Source organism: Mytilus californianus, unplaced genomic scaffold (assembly GCF_021869535.1).
Source record: "Mytilus californianus isolate M0D057914Y unplaced genomic scaffold, xbMytCali1.0.p SCAF_11, whole genome shotgun sequence".
Classification (NCBI taxonomy): domain Eukaryota; kingdom Metazoa; phylum Mollusca; class Bivalvia; order Mytilida; family Mytilidae; genus Mytilus; species Mytilus californianus.
The window spans coordinates 2,350,992-2,370,126 of record NW_026262593.1 but is presented as its reverse complement, the minus strand read 5'-3'; the positions used below and the strand labels follow the sequence as shown (position 1 = coordinate 2,370,126).

The 19,135-nt window shown below is 31.1% G+C and overlaps 1 protein-coding gene across 10 annotated transcripts in view; it reads right to left on the bottom strand.

The window, feature by feature from the left end:
• Positions 1-19,135, bottom strand: part of LOC127719355 (rap1 GTPase-activating protein 1-like) — a 145,316-nt gene that overhangs the window by 112,769 nt on the left and 13,412 nt on the right. Inside the window, exon 1 of one of the 10 annotated variants that reach the window (XM_052225437.1) lies at positions 3,494-4,048. The exons of the other annotated variants lie outside the window; for them this stretch is intronic. Coding sequence (XP_052081397.1) covers positions 3,494-3,612 — 119 coding nt within the window. The 5' untranslated portion in view covers positions 3,613-4,048. Of the gene's footprint in view, positions 1-3,493; positions 4,049-19,135 lie in introns of those variants that run through there. 10 annotated transcript variants of the gene reach the window in all.

Here is a 19,135-nt window from a genome sequence, read left to right as displayed (position 1 = left end):
ATCTATTAGTCCCAGATTTGAATAGTAATATTTTATATTGCCAGACTTTTTATAAACCATTTAGAACCAAAAAATATCTCATACAGCATTTATTGCCTTAAAGAAATGGTAGCAATGTTTTAAAGGTTTTTTTTTTTACAGCATGTTTTGTTTATTTGAAATGTTTAAAATTGTTCAAATCATTAAATAAGAGTTTAGTTATCATTTAAAGTTTGCAAATCTTACTGCAACAGACAGAAATTTCAAACTCAGAACTAATTCATGGTGAACTAAATAATGACAGTTTTTAGAACTAAAGTATAATTATCATGTAAAAGAGAGGCAAAAGATACCAGAGGGACATTCAAACTTTATAAGTCGAAAATAAACTGACAATGCCATGGCAAAAAAAGAAAAAGACCAAAAGACTGAGCAACATGAAACCCACCATAAACCAGGGGTGATCTCAGGTGCTCCGGAAGGATAAGCAGATCCTGCTCCATATGTGGCACCCGTCGTGTGGCTATAATGTAAGTAAATTTTTTTCAATATATCTATAAACAAATCTATCATTATTAGCATTGGACATTATACCTAGTACCTGGTATCTATTTTAGTTTCACACTGACAGACCATTCCATGATAACGTTAAAGTACTTCTACAAGGAAAAATCTGTAATACTGTGGATTCATTTATTTTCATGGATACCAATTTTCGTGGATTGATGAAAACCTGCATTTTCGTGGATATTTGATTTCATGGTTTTGCCAAAGTCTGCATACAACCCTATAGAAAATTTGCACTTCGTTGAACATTTAAATTTGTGGTTCACCTGTTTCGAAGTTTGTTCTGGTCTGATGATTTTGTGCAGAGTTATGGTCCTTGGACTTAGAAAATTCACTCAAATAATCAGTTTTCCTCACTTTTTTTCATCATGCTTGAAGATATTTATTTGATAATTTATATATAATTTTATCATGACAAGTTACAGATCAAGTTCAAATTTTGTTCCAATTTGATGATTTTGTGCAGAGTTAAGGTCCTTGGACTTTGAAAATTCACTCAAACAATCAGTTTTCCTCACTTTTTTTCATCATGCTTGAAGATATTGACTTGATATTTGTTAAAACGTTTACACCATGAAAAGTTATAGATCAAGTTAGCATTTTGTTCCAGTACAATCAATTTTTAACCGGTAGGGGGCTTTGTATTGCCAAGCAATATTCTCAGAATGCTAGTACATGTAAATAGTTTGGTCTGTATAACACCTGGTGATGTTTTGATCAATAAACACAATATGACATTTACCACTGTCTGACACACTTCTCTGACGACATGATGGTAATTAACCTTGATTTCACTAATTAATTACAGATCATACATATGGTATGAGATGACAACAGTTATCTCCCTTTCCAGACTTTCAAGTTACAATAAAACCATTTATCTGTCTAGACAGAACACAAGCTTTGTATCAAATTCTTCAACTTTGCTTGGACCAAATTAAAACAGAACATTATCAGAATTAATATACACAATCATATTATATTTCATTGTACTTCAATTAATGACTGATTGATTTATTTATTGGTGTCGAACACCACTTTCAGCACTATTGACTATTTTTTGGGGTCATGAAAGAATCTCATATTATACTAAACTTCACTTCAATTTATGACAAGCGTGGTCTACTGAGGCAAAATTTGAACATAAACCAAACTAAAGAAAACCTAACTAGCCTGAAGAATTTATGAACAATACTGAACATTTTCTTTTCTTCTTAACCTTCAACAATGAGGAAAACCCATAAAGTTTCAGCAACAAAAAATAACATTACATACAAATAAATATTTTTCACTTTTAACGATTTTTCAATTATTTAAAATCATAATCCTTTAATCTAAACTTTTCAATCAGTGGTTGGTATTTTATTCTAGCCAATATATAAGTAATACATCACAAGCCTTATGAACACACTTTTATTTAATTATAACTGTCAAAAAGTTTCAGTAAAAAAAATATCATTTGATCAATATTTTACACTTTTATTGATTTTCAATTATTGAAAATTATAATCGATTAATCATAAATTTTCAATTAGCAATTCATTTTCGATTATTGAACCAATAATCGGTACATCACTTAAAAGAGAGGCAAAAGATACCAAAGTGACATTCAAACTCATAAGTCGAAAATAAACTGACAATGCCATGGCTAAAAAAGAAAAAGATAAACAGACAAACAACAGTACACAAAACATAACATGGAAAGCTAAAGATTGAGATCCATCTTCGCTGGTCAAGCGTAACCCTTGGCTAACGAAGATGGAGCAACACAAACCCCACCAGGAACTTAGGGTGACTGTTATTGATTTTCAATTCTTGAAAATTATAATAGATTAATCAAAAATTTTCAATTAGCGATTGATTTTCGATTATAACCAATAATCGGTACATCACTTAAGCCTTTAATATGAACACACTTTTTACAAAGTTATAACTAAGTTATAACTGTCAAAAAGTTTCAGTAACAAAAATAACATTTTTTAAGATATATTTCACTTTTATTGATTTTCAATTATAATGAATAATTGGTACATCACTAGCCTTAGGAACACACTTTTTAATAAGTTGAAACTGTCAAAAATACCCCATCCTTATTGATAGAAGTCAATGATATAAATCTTGGGAGTGCAGTTTAGATATATGAATTGTTACAGGGAGATAACTCTCAGAACATAAATTTTAATCATAACTGCATCAATATATTGAGGTGCATGCATCATTTCCAAAAAATTACTAAATATATGGCTTTTAATTAAACCAAGCACTTAGGAGTTTTGATGATGAGGTACGTTTTAATGTGCAATTATTAACTAAAATATACAAAATTAATTTGCTGGAGTATTATACCTATATTCTTAAATTAATACCGGTCCGCTGTAAGTTAACACAAGTACTGCCTCTTCATATTAGTAAAAGGACATACCTGTAGCCGGGTGAGGAGGAGTTTTGAAGGGTTCAGATAAACTCCCTTCATAAACGAGCCTATTAAAATCAAGGTTCTGAATGAAGTTTGACTTTTAAAGTCTGAGCTTCATGACCTAAAATAAATCCTCACGGAAACATCTTAAATACAGTCCTAACAAACTCATCATGGATATGAGATCAAAATTTGGTAAGCCAGTCACGCGTTTCATTTACAAAAGAATCGTCAGTGATGCTCGAATCAAAAAAGTTCAAAAGGCCAAGTAAAGTATGAAGTTGAAGAGCATTGAGGACCCAGAGGAAATGTGAAGAATAGTCATTAGTGAGAGACACAAATCCAAAGATAATCTATGTCTATTTCTACAAAAGTCAAGACTAAAGCTTTTAATGACAGAATTATTATTCTCTTGGAAACATTTCCTATTAAAAAAGGGGAAAGCAAAGACAATATGGTAAATTATTCTACAAAGTACAATGACAACCTGTCTAAACAGAACTGTCCACAATATACAGGTAATATACTTACTGTTCTTTAGTATCTTGCACAGACCAGCAGCAGAGACTTTTCCAATATTTGGAATGATTTTCAACTTCATATTTCCTTCCCGGCATGTTGATGTTGTACGATCCTTTTCTTTGTTTCATGTCAAAGTCAATGTTATGTCTTCTTTACAACTTGCAAATTAAAATGACCTCAAAAGTGTCATGTACAAGATGCTTAGCTCTCACTCAAAAAAAGATTTTAAGTCTATTTTCCCTCACATATATATTAGTTCCACAGGGACTTTGCACAAAGCTAGTTCATTGTTTGAAGTCCAGAGTCTATTACAGCATCGTTACTCTTCCTTATATCCCCTATGTCATCAAAGTACATAAGAATTATGAAGAAATCACAAAACAGTACATCACAATTCATTATTTCCTAACTCTATTCTTTAAACAATTAACTACTGTTTCATTATGATACATTATTTTCCTTACGATATAATCCAACTTCCTTTTACGTGCAGTTTGTCCACAATCATATTATCCCATCACATATAGTAGAATTTATTATTTTTTAACTTTACATTAATTTTGGCAAAAATTGTTAAAACGAATGTTAAGATACCTTTCTGTAAAACAAATAAACTCCTGAAGTATGCAGTCATCAACATGTAATTTATTCTGTTCAATGTTAAACAACAGGAGTGTGTAAATCTTTATAAATTCTCTTTAAAGTCCATAAAATGTAGGATAAAAGTTAATTGGTTTTATAAATTCTGTTTGTTTTTCTATACACAGGTATACATATGACCTTTAAACAAAAAAATGATAAATTTCAAATGCTGCAGTATTTCTAATAACACATATATTGCACATGTAATTTGTGGAATAGTAAATTACTTTTCGAAATGACCACCACAAACCTTAGTCAAGCACACCTGTAAATTATGCCTGGTAAAACCACCATGTAAATAAATTAACAGGTATTTAGTCATTGCCATCTTAAACAAAGGTATAGTGTAGTCTGCACCTTATTAAAATTAATAGGGTCAAAACAAAAAAAGTTAACTATTCAATAAAAATTAATTTAAAAGATAAACACATGTATCCGGTGTATCAGAATTTGTTTTGATATCAACATATGATAAACAATTATATTAAAAAAAAAAATTAAAAGTCTAAAAAATTTCTTCCTTACCAATAAAATATTTTTCTCACTAAAGTTCCTTACACCTTTTCAAACACCAAAACTAATTTTTCAATTTGTAGTATAAATTTGCACTTTTCAAATCCTAATTCCCAGGAATATTTGTAAACTAACACCTACCACATGATGGTAGAAACTTCATAAAATAAACAAATCCTCTTGAAACTGACATTCTGAGTAACAAATTTTAATCCTTTCTCACCAATCTAATATCATTCTGAGCAATACACATCCTTCAATGTTATTCCCCAATACACATCCCTTCAATGTTATTCCCCAATACACATCCCTTCAATGTCATTCCCCAATACACATCCCTTCAATGTTATCATATACAATACATATCCCTATCTCTTTAGTCAAAGATTGATGGAAGATGATTCATAACCTTGTCAACTGTAGCAGAAAATTATAAACATCTGAAGGTCAATATCTAGGATGTTATATGGTACCAGCTGATCTTTCAGTTCTGCAGGTTATTCTAATCAAATATTCTCATGATCAACAGGTTCTGTGGCATCTTAAAGTACACTTTTAACTGCCATAACCCTATTATAAAGCCTCAGACTGATACAGACTATAGTAATTCCAAGGACATTTCACCTTTTACTTCCACCGTTTGTCCATTTGTCTGTAATAGGTGATATCATCAATTTAATTAAACAGCCAATATCAATAGATAATTCCAAAAGTTCAATAGTTTCTAATTTTGTCCAATTTATTCATGAGACTATACTGTCTAATACCTATTTGGTCAATATTATACAAGCCTCTGACATGTAATTTTAAAGCTTAATGGAAAATACAGCTGCTATCCTAATTTTTAGATTTATTCATGAGTTCTTATCCAGAAAAGCTTATTCCTTTCGAGTCTTGATTCATCTGAAAAATGCCATTCATCATAGAGGCCAGAGATACTACAAAATCAATGCAGCATAAATGACATCCATTTCTTTGCTTTAATTGTTGCTAAATAATTCATAATTTAAAACACCAAGGTTTAAATTCCACAAATTAAATTTCATTGAATGAAATCAATATCTTTAAATGCCACACACAGGACAGAAAGCTAAAAAAAAATGTAAAACCTGCAAATTTCTCCCAATGTTTTTTTGCTGTCATGAAAATAAAAAAAATTCTCACTACATCGCATAACAATCTTTCCATTTAACTGAGGGACAGATCAAACCCCTTCATCAAAAGTAATGTATTATCTAAGCAAGGTGATAATTAAGGAAAACTTATTGGGGGTAGTCTACATCCACTAATTATTCAGTAATTCATCCAACTTGAAATCTGACCTCCAGTGATTACTGTTCAATGTATATTCATGTTGTACCTGACACAATGATAACCAAGACCTGTCCTGCAACAGCTTTGTTTGTTCAGCTGTAAGTAAGTTTATATCCTTGTAGTAGATTATGGACAATAGTAGCTGTTCTAAAATGATGTCCATATAATATTACTAGTCAGTTCAAGCGGAAATATCTGCTAAGGGCTATAATTGGACAATTCATGACTGGGTACAGGTACTCTGTAAATAAAATATGCGGGCTGAATCAGTCTCAATTTACAGATGCCAAAACATCATTCTTGTATGTCAGTCATTTAAGTTCTAATGAAATGTTTAAATTTTGGTATCTTTGCAAACCTCTCCTCTGCAAATCTCCTTTTTGTTTAACTGACAAATGTTGTTCCTTTTGTTTCTTCAACAGGGAGACATATGTTGTTCCAGTAATCTGTCATACAAGTGAGAGGTTTAGCTAGCTATAAAACAAGGTTTTATTTACCATTTTCTACATAAGGAAATACCTGTACCAAGATAGGAATGTGAAAAACAATCTTCTACAGAATAGGATCTTTACAGGAACAATCTTCTACAGAATAGAATCTTTACGGGAACAATCTTCTACAGAATAGAATCTTTACGGGAACAATCTTCTACAGAATAGGATCTTTACGGGAACAATCTTCTACAGAATAGAATGTTTACGGGAACAATCTTCTACAGAATAGAATGTTTATGGGAACAATCTTCTACAGAATAGGATCTTTACGGGAACAATCTTCTACAGAATAGGATCTTTACGGGAACAATCTTCTACAGAATAGAATCTTTACCGGAACAATCTTCTACAGAATAGAATCTTTACGGGAACAATCTTCTACAGAATAGAATCTTTACGGGAACAATCTTCTACAGAATAGGATCTTTACGGGAACAATCTTCTACAGAATAGGATCTTTACGGGAACAATCTTCTACAGAATAGAATCTTTACGGGAACAATCTTCTACAGAATAGAATCTTTACGGGAACAATCTTCTACAGAATAGAATCTTTACGGGAACAATCTTCTACAGAATAGGATCTTTACAGAACAATCTTCTACAGAATAGAATCTTTATGGGAACAATCTTCTACAGAATAGAATCTTTACAGGAACAATCTTCTACAGAATAGAATCTTTACGGGAACAATCTTCTACAGAATAGAATCTTTACAGGAACAATCTTCATAGAATCTTTACGGGAACAATCTTCTACAGAATAGAATCTTTACAGGAATAGAATCTTTACAGGAACAATCTTCTACAGAATAGAATCTCTATGGGAACAATCTTCTACAGAATAGAATCTTTACAGGAACAATCTTCTACAGAATAGAATCTTTACAGGAACAATCTTCTACAGAATAGAATCTCTACGGGAACAATCTTCTACAGAATAGAATCTCTACGGGAACAATCTTCTACAGAATAGAATCTTTACAGGAATAGAATCTTTACAGGAACAATCTTCTACAGAATAGAATCTTTACAGGAACATAATGACATAATATTTCATTTTTCCCATTATGTCAATGTCAGCATTGATTGTTAGCTAGAAATGTTTCTTTTATTCAATTATTTCACTTTACAAATAGGCTGTTACCTACAAAATCCCCTGGAGAAATAAACAACCTATTTTTCAAGTAAACACATCTGAAGTTTTATATCAGTGCAACCACAAAAATCGAGAACAATCAACGATCTGGAAAATTGTAAACATTATTGAAAATTCCATTTTCTTAATTGCAAAAATCTGATAACAGAATAGAAAAATTATATCAACTCTAAAATTTCCATATTCTTAGCTGTAAAACTCCATAACACAAAAGATGCTATATAAGATTTTAGAAATATATACATTAGCAGTAAGCTCTGATCCACAGTCTGGTAATCTCCTTCTAGTTAGACTTCAGAAACTAAATCCAACATAGACAATGCTTTCTTACCCATTAAATAAACATAATTAATGATCTTATCATTAAACACACACCTTCAAACCACGACACAATTTTTTTGAAAAAAAAACGTAACGGAATAAGTTCCAACAAAATATAACTACTTGAAAAACCGTGTTTATCAGCACACAAACATCATTGATGAATATAACCTTTATTTCATGAATGAACAATTCATACCATTTAAAGGAATACTTAACATTGTATAATCCCTATCAGGATGAATGAAGTCCTCTAATTCCTTGATATAGGAAGGTATTACCTTGGAAACGGGCTAACAAAACTTCCTATTAAAAATAAATGTTCATTACAGAAAAATGTCATTAGCTACCTGAACATTATAAACCCATATAAATATTACCTTGGAAACAAGATTATATGTATACATAAATTTAATGCTTTCTACTCTGACAATCTTTCTTTGTCATATTATGCTTCTGGGAAAATAAGTTTTTGTTTTTCTGTTTGCTGTAAACTAACATTAGTAACAACTTTAGATTCTATTAAAACAAACTGCACAATGAGGAAAGATATATTGTTTTAAGAAAAACTATTCTCAATAAACTGCTTCGCCGAGCGCAGCTGGATACAACCGCAGAGGTCCAACCCTGAACAGCTGGGGCAAAAATGGACACAATATTCAAGCTTGATACAGGTCTGACTTTGGATTGTAATTAAATATTTGACATATTATAGGTTTCTGACACAGAATAAATGTAGTCAAAGAACTTGAAATTGGTTGTATGATTTGAATTTATATTCAATTGAAGATTTCTTGCTGTTGTGCAATACACTGTGCTGTTGCGCAATACTTAGTAAATCTGTTTTCAGACTATATACAAAGTATTACCCCCCCTCCAAAAAAAAATAATATTTGAAGATAATTTTTTTTGAGGAAAAAAAATTGCCCCCCCCCCCCCCCTTTTTGTCCAAAAAATTAATTTTGAAGAAATTTTCTTTATGTAAAATGTGGTACAAATTAAGAGACATCCATACACTGAAACACAAGTTATTGTCTGAAAACTAGAAAAATGCTTGTTTTAGAACCTTTTTGGCCCCTTATTCCTGAACGGTTTGGGCAATTAGCCCCAAAATGAATCCCAACCTTCTACTTGTGGTATTGAACCTTGTGGTACAATTTCAGAGCAATCAAAATACTTATACACAAGTTATTGTTCTGAAACTAGAAAAATGCTTGTTTTGGCCCCTTTTTGGACCCTAATTCCTAAACGGTTGGTACCTACACCCCCAAAAACAATTCCAACCTTCCTTTTGTGGTATTGAACTTTTACACTTAAACTAAAGTTATTGTCCGGAAACCAAATGTCTTCGGACGACGCCCTCGACGACGTGATACCAATATATGACTGCATTTTTGCGGTCGTATAAAAATGAAAGATTCTTTCATTGGGAGAAATTGTTTTTTTAGTTTTCCCCTAAAGGTGCTTTACAACTTACTTCATGTATACAATACAGAGTAAATCTATGGATTATCCAATGCAGGGGATGTTTCCAGGATTTTTAAGAGATGGGGGGGGGGGGGGATAATTGTATAAAATGGATTCATAATATACCGCAAAAGAATTTCAGACAATTTTATGCTTAAAAATTATGTAAACCGTAAAAAAAAAGATATATAATTTGTATTTTAATTTTATGGCAATCAAAGGGTTACACACTTTATTCCGCCTGGATCCGCCACCGCAATGATGTTTTTATACATTGCATCTCTGAACAATGTATCAGAACAGCAAGTTCCATCCCAACAATTGAATACAAACTATTACTTGTAAGGTTAATGGATTGCCTAAAATATGGGAATTGACCCCAGTAATAACAACCTACTCAGGTATACTCAAATCACTGCCTACATCTTAAAATACTTTCAATTAAATTTTCTAATGTAAACTTGCAGCTGGACGTGTAAAACTTAGAAACAGGTTAAAATGGCAGATTTTTTTCTGGGTGCTGGAACTTTAATATATTAATAAAATTATAATAAAATAACAATTACTAAAATACAAGTAAGCTTATATAATCCTTCATCTAAATGATTATGAAATTTAAGCACTTTAATTCAATTCTAAATGAAAGTGAGGAAAGCATTAAAAAGTACAGGTATGTCAAATTTAAATTATTTAAAGATTGACTTTCTTAAATGCATCTAGATGTCGGTTTAGGTGCTTTCACATCCAAAACTACATAAGATACAATATCTGATGTGAACTTAAAAGATGTTAACAAAAAGAAAATTAAATTAGGTCAAACTGCCTAGATACTAATCTGCTAACTTAAGTTTACTGATTGACAGTTTCATGATCTTACACATTACACTCATTCAATATAAAATTGCAAAAAGTCAGTGGTGCATAAAAATAGATCACAGTGATCTAATTTGAACTAGAATTCTATGGTGTTGTCAGCTTTTAATGCCTGCAAGATTATAATACTCCTCTTTGATACATTAGTTTTTTATATATGAAAGTTAAAGTCAATCAAGCATGAAGTATAGGATGAATTGATCTATTTTTGGTATGGGATACAATTTCATCACAAGACAAAAATGCAGGCAAAATAAAATAATTCTGAGTCTTCTAATTTTTAAGATAAAGACATGTACATGGTTGTTGACACCAAACGTAATCAGATACAACATAAATTTATTGAAAATAAACAAAAAAACTTCTAAAGATTATTCAACAAGTAAGTTAAAGCAGTACTGAATAGGTATTTAATATACTTTTACTACTCAGCTCTATAACCAATTCAGGTGGGGATTCAGGCACCCCCTAAAAAAAGAAAGAAAATATAATTACAGTAAAATTACAGCCAATTTTGTGTAAAAATAAGGCCTCTAATTCCTAATTCTCAGGAGCCCCCCTTTTACATCAAATCCTTGATCCATCCCTGCAGATATGATTTAACCACAACACATGCATTACAGAATCAATTAGCTCAGATCTGTTACATTATTAGGTTGCACAATTTTCATAATAAGTTATTTGTTACAAGTTATCAATAAGTACTAACATCTCAAAACTATTTGTAAGACACAGTCTTTCACAGCAGTCAAACAAAATCTAGAAATTTCCCCCCAGTATTCAATTATATACAAGATGCATCAAAAAGACATTTTATGGCTCTTGTCTTTTTCAATCTCTTTGGTACATACATAATCAAATTACAAAAAAAAAACATAAATGAAATTATCTTCTATGTATACTTTTAACATTGATTGATTGATTGGTGTTTAACACCACTTTCAACACTATTGTGCGGTCAGTTTTTATTGGTGGAGGAAGCTGTGGAGTGCCTGAAGAGAACCACTGACCTTGGATAGGAAAACTGACAATCCTAAGTCAATTAAGATTGGAGTAGTACCTGCCATGTGCCGGATTCAAACTCACAACCTCAGTGTTGACAGGCTAGTGATACAGTTGTTCGACTACTTAGACCACTCGCCCACCAGGGCCCCCTTTTAACTTTTAACAGGAGCATTGAGTACCAACATTTCATTACATATATAGGATGTACGGACATACATGTATATATTTAAAAATAAATCTATTTCTATGGAAATGAAAAAAAATTAATTCCTAGTCACGACAAATTAATGGAAATCATTCATCCTAAAAATAATTAAATTCAACTAAGTTACAAAGCCATAAATAGCAACTTTTATTGTTTTATTGAGGTAAATAGCCAGGGTGAGGATCATTTCCATTTAAATTGGCTTAAAGATATGTAAATTCGGAACTCGGTGTCACATTTCTTATAATTCATTACTAACTCAGAGTTAAAACTTGACTTTTCAAAAGATTTATGACTGTACCCTTTTAAATCAATAAATAGTCTGATTAAGGTCTCCATCAGTTTATTGAACTGTAAACAACACTTCACAAAGAACAAGAAATATTTCTATTTATTCCTTCAATTTGTAATCTCAATTATCAAATTCACATGTTGACATATTACCCCTCATTTATGAGCTAAACAACCTTATATGTGAATTCAATAATTGTAATTTTATAAATTTATTGCTTTATTTATTTATCTATCCTCATAAACAAAGCTTAAATTGATGAAATTAAAGTTACTATAAAGATAACCAACACTATGTTAAGAGTATTAATGGGGTGTACATAGATTATTTATTTCTGACTTTGAAAAAGAGTGTTTATATGGTTCGTAGAAATATCGCAAAGGACCTCCTTTAAGTGCACTAAGAAGTCCTTAGCAGTATTTCTACACACCAGTGTTTCTATGGTTACCTATCCAAAATAATTGTATTATATTTGAATGATTTACCACCTTTTTAATTCCACTTGACACAATTTTTAAAATTTTTTTTCCCAGTTGACACAATTTATTAATTTGTTTTCCCAGTTGACACAATTTATTAATTTTTTTTTCCCAGTTGACACAATTTATTAATTTTTTCCCCAGTTGACACAATTTATTAATTTTTTCCCCAGTTGACACAATTTATTAATTTTTTTCCCCAGTTGACACAATTTATTAATTTTTTTCCCCCAGTTGACACAATTTATTTAATTTGTTTTCCCAGTTGACACAATTTATTATTTTTTTTCCCAGGTGACACAATTTATTAATTTTTTCCCCAGTTGACACAATTTATTAATTTGCATTTATTTCCTTTCTTCCATTCCCCACATTTTCCCAATTTCCCACCTTTTGAAAAAAAAAATTTCTTACCTGTTAACTCTTTTTTTTCTTAGTAACCACATTTTGTGATAATTTTTTACCAGTTCCTTAGTAACCTTCTATTTTCCCCCATTTTCCTGTTTTTTTTTCCCAGATTTCTAGTTTAGTTTAGTTTAGACATATTTTATTTGCATAAACTCAAATTGGATAAGACACAGAAGTCAAACAGACTTATAAAGTGTTCTCACTTTAACATATTTAACAATACAAAATATAAGAGCATGCATACAATACATATTATTTTCAACATTTGTATAAATTGGACAGATTTTTTCCTGCATTGATTTTTATCTTATTTAAAATATGTGTACCTTTTTGAGATATTGACCCCTCTGATGTTTTATTTTTAGCCACAGTGGCTATGTTTGTTGATTGACATAGACCAACTTTATAATAGTAGACATCCAGATCTTATAGATGACCGAAGCTGACCAATTTTAGTTTTAATCAAGAGTTCAAACAGAGTAGAAGTTTTTTAAAGATAAAATTATAGCCAATGGACATTACTGATGAACTCAAAGTGTGGACAACGGCTCAGCGTGGCATTTTGGGATTTGTGAGCTAAAAAAGGGTTGAATACAAGGTACCTGATGGCCATTCTCTTAACTTATTAAAATAAAAAATTAATTTCTACAGAATTATATAACATTTATAAAATTTCATTTGCAAAAGCCTCTTAATGTAATTATTTAAGGAGATTTTTGTCGTACATGGTCTTCTCAAGCATGTCTCACCAATGTTTAATATTCCTAGGATGTAACATAGCTTTTGTGACAAGTCTTTAATTTTACTACTACATTTACTTGTAATAATTAGATTTGTCATGGAATGAGAGAGGAAACAAAAGCCATCTTTAAATGAATTACATGGAAGATTTTATAAGTTGACTTAAGGTTGCAGATCTCAAGTTACTAAATGACAATTAGGAACTAGAATTTAACACAATTTTGAATAGGAAATAACACTTTTCATGGCCACCGTGCTCTCACGTTACTGACGGACCATAAGAACCTAAATCTATCAGATTTTGGGACAGGAAAAATGTGATTTCAAATGTCAGAATCTACATATATACTGGTGATATTGAGGAGAATTTGACACAAAATCACAATCAGAAAAATGGATAACAGTTGTTAAACTCCTAACTGCTAAAATGGATTAAGGGGGGGGGGGGGGGGGGTTGGCAGGCCTTTTTCACATGCCCTACTCCTAATATTGCCTAGTTTGGGCCCCCTCCCCCTTTTACAAAAGGTGGGGCCCACTTATGGACCTACATATATGTTAATGCAAAGATTTTCTACATGTCCAGCTCCCTAACGTTGCCCAGTTTTGGTCCCCCTTTTTCAAAATCCTGGATCTGGATATTGCATCTGCTATATTACAATATATAAATAAGGCAATGTGGTATGATCGATTGCTTATCAGACAACTCTTCAACAGTCCAAATGACGTGAATGTAAACAACTATAGGTCACAGATAGGCCTTCAACAATGAACAAAACCCATAGGGTATAGTCAGCTATAAAAGGCCCAGACATAACAAAATGTGAAACAATTCAAACAAGAAAACTAACAGCCTGATTTATAACAAAACAATTAAAGAAAAACAAATATGACAGACATATTAACATGAACCAACAACAACCACTGAATCACAGGCTTCTGACTGGATGAAAACTCTGGAATTCTACCATCATCAAACATACAATAATAATATCATGCAAAAAACTATCACTAAATACAGATATTGTGTTTTTCTATAAATGCTTCATATAAGGTTTTAAATTTATTTGCTAGTCAAATCATCAATACAGTAATATTGTATCCATCTTGGGATCACAAACAGGGACCCGAAGACTGTCAATCTTATCAGTACATCCCCAGGCTTATCTAGTGTCTGAGACATGACGCTCTGACTTTAACAGTCATGAACCTCTTAATAATAGTCATTCTTAGTATTTTTTTGTTTTCATCGTCTGAACCCCAGAACACACACTCTCCTGGCCATAGGTGTAACATCACCCATAACGAAAGGTAATGAAAACACATTTTACAAACTTTTTAGTATATCACAAGTCATCTAAGTACTGGCTATGATATTGTAGTATTCTATGTATTTTAAAGCAAAATTTTAATTTTGTTTACTATAATACCACTGCAAACCTGCCTCCTGTAAGTCCCATTGCATTAAATGACTATGTGATATTTTACTTTACAGATAAAGCCTATTGACATTACATATAACTGATATATTTCAAAAGTTGGCACAAAATAAGATAGAACTCCATTTATTATTGATTGGTTCTTCTATATCAAATTACAGAATCATGTCATCTTTTCTAATCCTTCTCCAATATTAATTTGTCACTATGCATTATAAATTTGTCACTATGCATTATAAATTTGTCACTATGCATTATAAATTTGTCACTATGCATTATAAATGCAATTCCTTTATAGCTATATTAAATACTACCACTTTGAAACTCAACATATTAGATTAAATTAGCTTGCATTCACTGATTAACAATGACAATAGACCTTCATTTCTGAATATTCAAATTCAAATTCAAATTCAAATATATTATTGGATAAAGCACATATGATAAATATGACATTGCGTAATCCAGTGTACAACATACATGACATATACATGATATACAACACGACAAATAATGTAAATAAAACATAAATGTAAATAAAACATAATGCATAATGCATAACATGAGAATACTAATGACAATGAATGATATGCCATATAAATATAACTAAAAGTCTAATTTTTATTTTGTATAGTACTTCCATAACTTATGGTAGACCAACTGACACTAAGTGTTATTGTGAACTTCAAAAGCTTGTCTCAAATAATTATATATATATATATTTGTTTGGCAATAACCAAATTATTTGGATTACTTAGTAACTAGATTCCTGATTTGATATCATTATCTTTAAGCAAATTTTGGAAAATACTAAACTTCTCTTGAAAGTTTTTATATAGGGGACAATATAAAAGGAAGTGCACTTCATCTTCTACTTTATCTCCGCAAGATTTGCAGAATTTTTCCCTGTTGCTATAGGTTTTGGTTTACTGTATCTCCTAGTTTCATTATGGCAAGTGATATGCACTTATTCTAATTTTCGTGAGAAGTGATCTCTCATATTTTGGTATATCAGAGCTTAGGTAAGCTTTTAAGTCAAATGATAAGCAAATAAGTGAAAATATTGATACTACATATTTCGTACAACAGATTAACGGAAAAATAACACTACTTCTATTTCATTACTTTATCTCGTTGTCACATGATGTGCTTAACATTAGTTGCTTCATTGCCATAAAAATTAATATGATATTCTTTTTTACAATACAAATTTTTTTTTTTGGTTATTACTGTAATAATTTAATAGAGGAATAAAACTCATGCTATAGAAGTTTTGTCATTTGAAAATTATTTTCTATGAAGATGTTTTCTTAATGTTCCAATAAGATGAAGAACTTAACTATGAAACAGCTTTCCAAGCCTCATGTTTCTGACTGTATTTCTATAATTCTAATTTCCCCAAGAGTTCTAGCAATTGTACGGAAATGAAGAAATATGCCATTGACAGTAAAAAATTATTAATTATACCATTATTAAGAATTTATGATTTTTCTAGCTATAATATGATTTTCTATAGAAAACTGATTAAGAAGTCTACGGAACAATTATAATGATCAAAGCCAGATCTTGGTGTACTTCTATTCAGATATGTTACATAAAGAACCAGTGGAACCCAGAACAATTATAATGATAAAGGCCAGATCTTGGTGTACTACTATTCAGATATGTTACATGAAGAAACAATAAAAACCCATTTGGACTGAAACTATATGCCTACCTAACCCGTGTATTTTTACTTATTTCTAGAATTTCGAACTCCTGTACAAATGGATGCAGACAATAGATTAATGGGTTGATTGATTGGTGTTAAATGCCACTTTCAGCAGTATTGTGCTATTTCATGACAGTCAGTTTTTATTGGTGGAAGAGAACCACAGACCCTTGGTAAAACAACTATCAATCCTAGTCAATTTAAGATTGGAGTTGAGCACACCTGCCACGTGTGGGGTTTCAAACTCACAACCTAATTGTTGACAGGCTAATGATACAGTAGTTTGACTACCTGGACCACTCATCTACCGTATGTGTAACAAAAAATTTGTTCCGGCGTGACATTTGTTCCGCCGGAACAAATTTCATAGGAAATATGTTCCACCGGAATTTATATCACAGAAAATATGTTCCAGCACTGTAAAATTTGTTCCGGAACTAATTTTTTAGCCAAATGTGAAATAAGTTCCAGAACAAAAATCATAGCTCCATGAATTTTGTTTCAATTAATATTTAAAAGTTTTAAATAAGTTCCTGTGACATTAGTTTTTAACGAACATGTAATTATTTCATAGAAACTAATGAATAAGTTCCGCTCAATCATTATTGCACACCGAAACATTTTCTTGTTACACTTAAATTATAATGCAAGCTAAATGCTGTACTGAGTGTACTTGCATGGGATACATTTGCAATTGAAGGCATTTACTGTAACTATAGGATGAAGATAAGAAATAAAAGCGATGGTAATGTATCATAATTTGTATTTATGTTTTATGCGGTATTCCTCCTTGGTTCCTGTTAACTGTCATGGCCCCTTGTTCTAGTCATATATGTACTTTGGACATGGCACAGTTTCAAAAGAGTGTGTCTTTTTTTTCTACATGTCTTTTGATATTTATAAATGATCAAGTCACTTTGTCCCTTTCAAATTTGTACATATGTTCCTCTTAAACTATACTTTTTTTTCTGAATGATTTTTCTTATTCTAATCTTTTCTGGTTCAAAAGTGTCATTTAGATATTTTTTACAGAGTATATAATTAAACATTTGCTATACTCCATAAGATCCAAACTGGATGATTTACACTTTTTATCTATTATATTATTAATATAATACTTATTTTTATAATGCACTTGAATGATAACTTTAAACTCACTGATGACAAATGCTCAGTATATAAGATAACTTGTTTAACAAGTGGAACATATTTCACAGACAAGGAACTTATTTCCCCAGGTGAGGAACAAATCTCACAAACTCAGAACTTATTTCACCAGGTAAGGAACAAATATCATAAACCCGGAACTTATTTCACTAGGTAAGGAACAAATTTCACCAACCCGGTACTTATTTCACCAGGTAAAGCCTGGAACTTATTTTATAGAGATGGAACAAATTTATATAGAAATTACCTGTGAAAAAAGTTCTCCCAGAACATATTTCTTGTGATATAAGTTCCACTGGAACTTTTTTCACAGGAACAAATTTTGGCTCACATATGCGGTACAGGTTTTGCTCATTGTTTAAGGCCGTACAGTGACCTATAGTTGTTAATTTCTATATCATTTGGTCACTGGTTTTAGAGTTGTCTCATTAGCAATCATACCACATGTTCTTCTTTTTATATTTATACACAAGACAACAAATCACTAAAATTGATGATATAAATGTCCTAGATATGTTCATAGTAAATTGGACAAATTTGTTTTTACAAATCAAAATAACAATATTTTCACAAATAACGTCTTTTTTTAACAGATCATGTACTAAAGGTTTAGTATATCAAAATAATGGGGGAAATATAGGTTTCTGTGCTCGTTTTTGAAAGAAAAAGATGTCACTGCTAGGATTCTCATCTGAAATGTTTGTGAACAATGAAGTTTAACTGTTTGAAATGTATATTAGAAATGATAAGAATTTCAAAATATTTTATCATATGTATTTTTGAGATGTAATTTTTTCTATAAATATTGAGAAATTAAGGTGGTGATGGGCAAACAATTTTAATGGAAAAGGCAGAGGGTCACAAAATATTCTCTAATTCTTCGTCAATTTATCCCTTTCTGCACCCATTGTATAAAAAAAATTTAATCAACGTGTGGTTCGTTTGATCTCAGTTCTTCATTGGTTAAAATCTGATTATGACGTCGAATTTTCTTGCTTTCCCCTGAATTTCCTATTGTGACGGCATGAAAAAAGGCGACCATGCCTGATGACGTCACATAGAAAGAACACATCTTTTTGCAGATCATTCAAAAAGAAGGAATAAGTTTGCCTGCATATAGTTTGAAAATCATTAGAGAAACAGATTCCACCACCAAATCTCGTGTAATACGATATTTATCCACTCTCGACAGTTAAATTTTAAATATTTAAAACGCTCGGCGAGCCTCGCGTTTTAAATTTGAAAATTTAACTGTCTCGAGTGGATAAATATCATATCACATTTGATGCAGTGGTAGAATCTATATTTAACCAATGGCATATGTTGAAAATGTTAGAAGAGAACACTGAAAACTAATGACAGCGGATAAATATACTTCATTGTGGAATACTATGATGATAATCTTTTCCTCTAATGATTTAATGT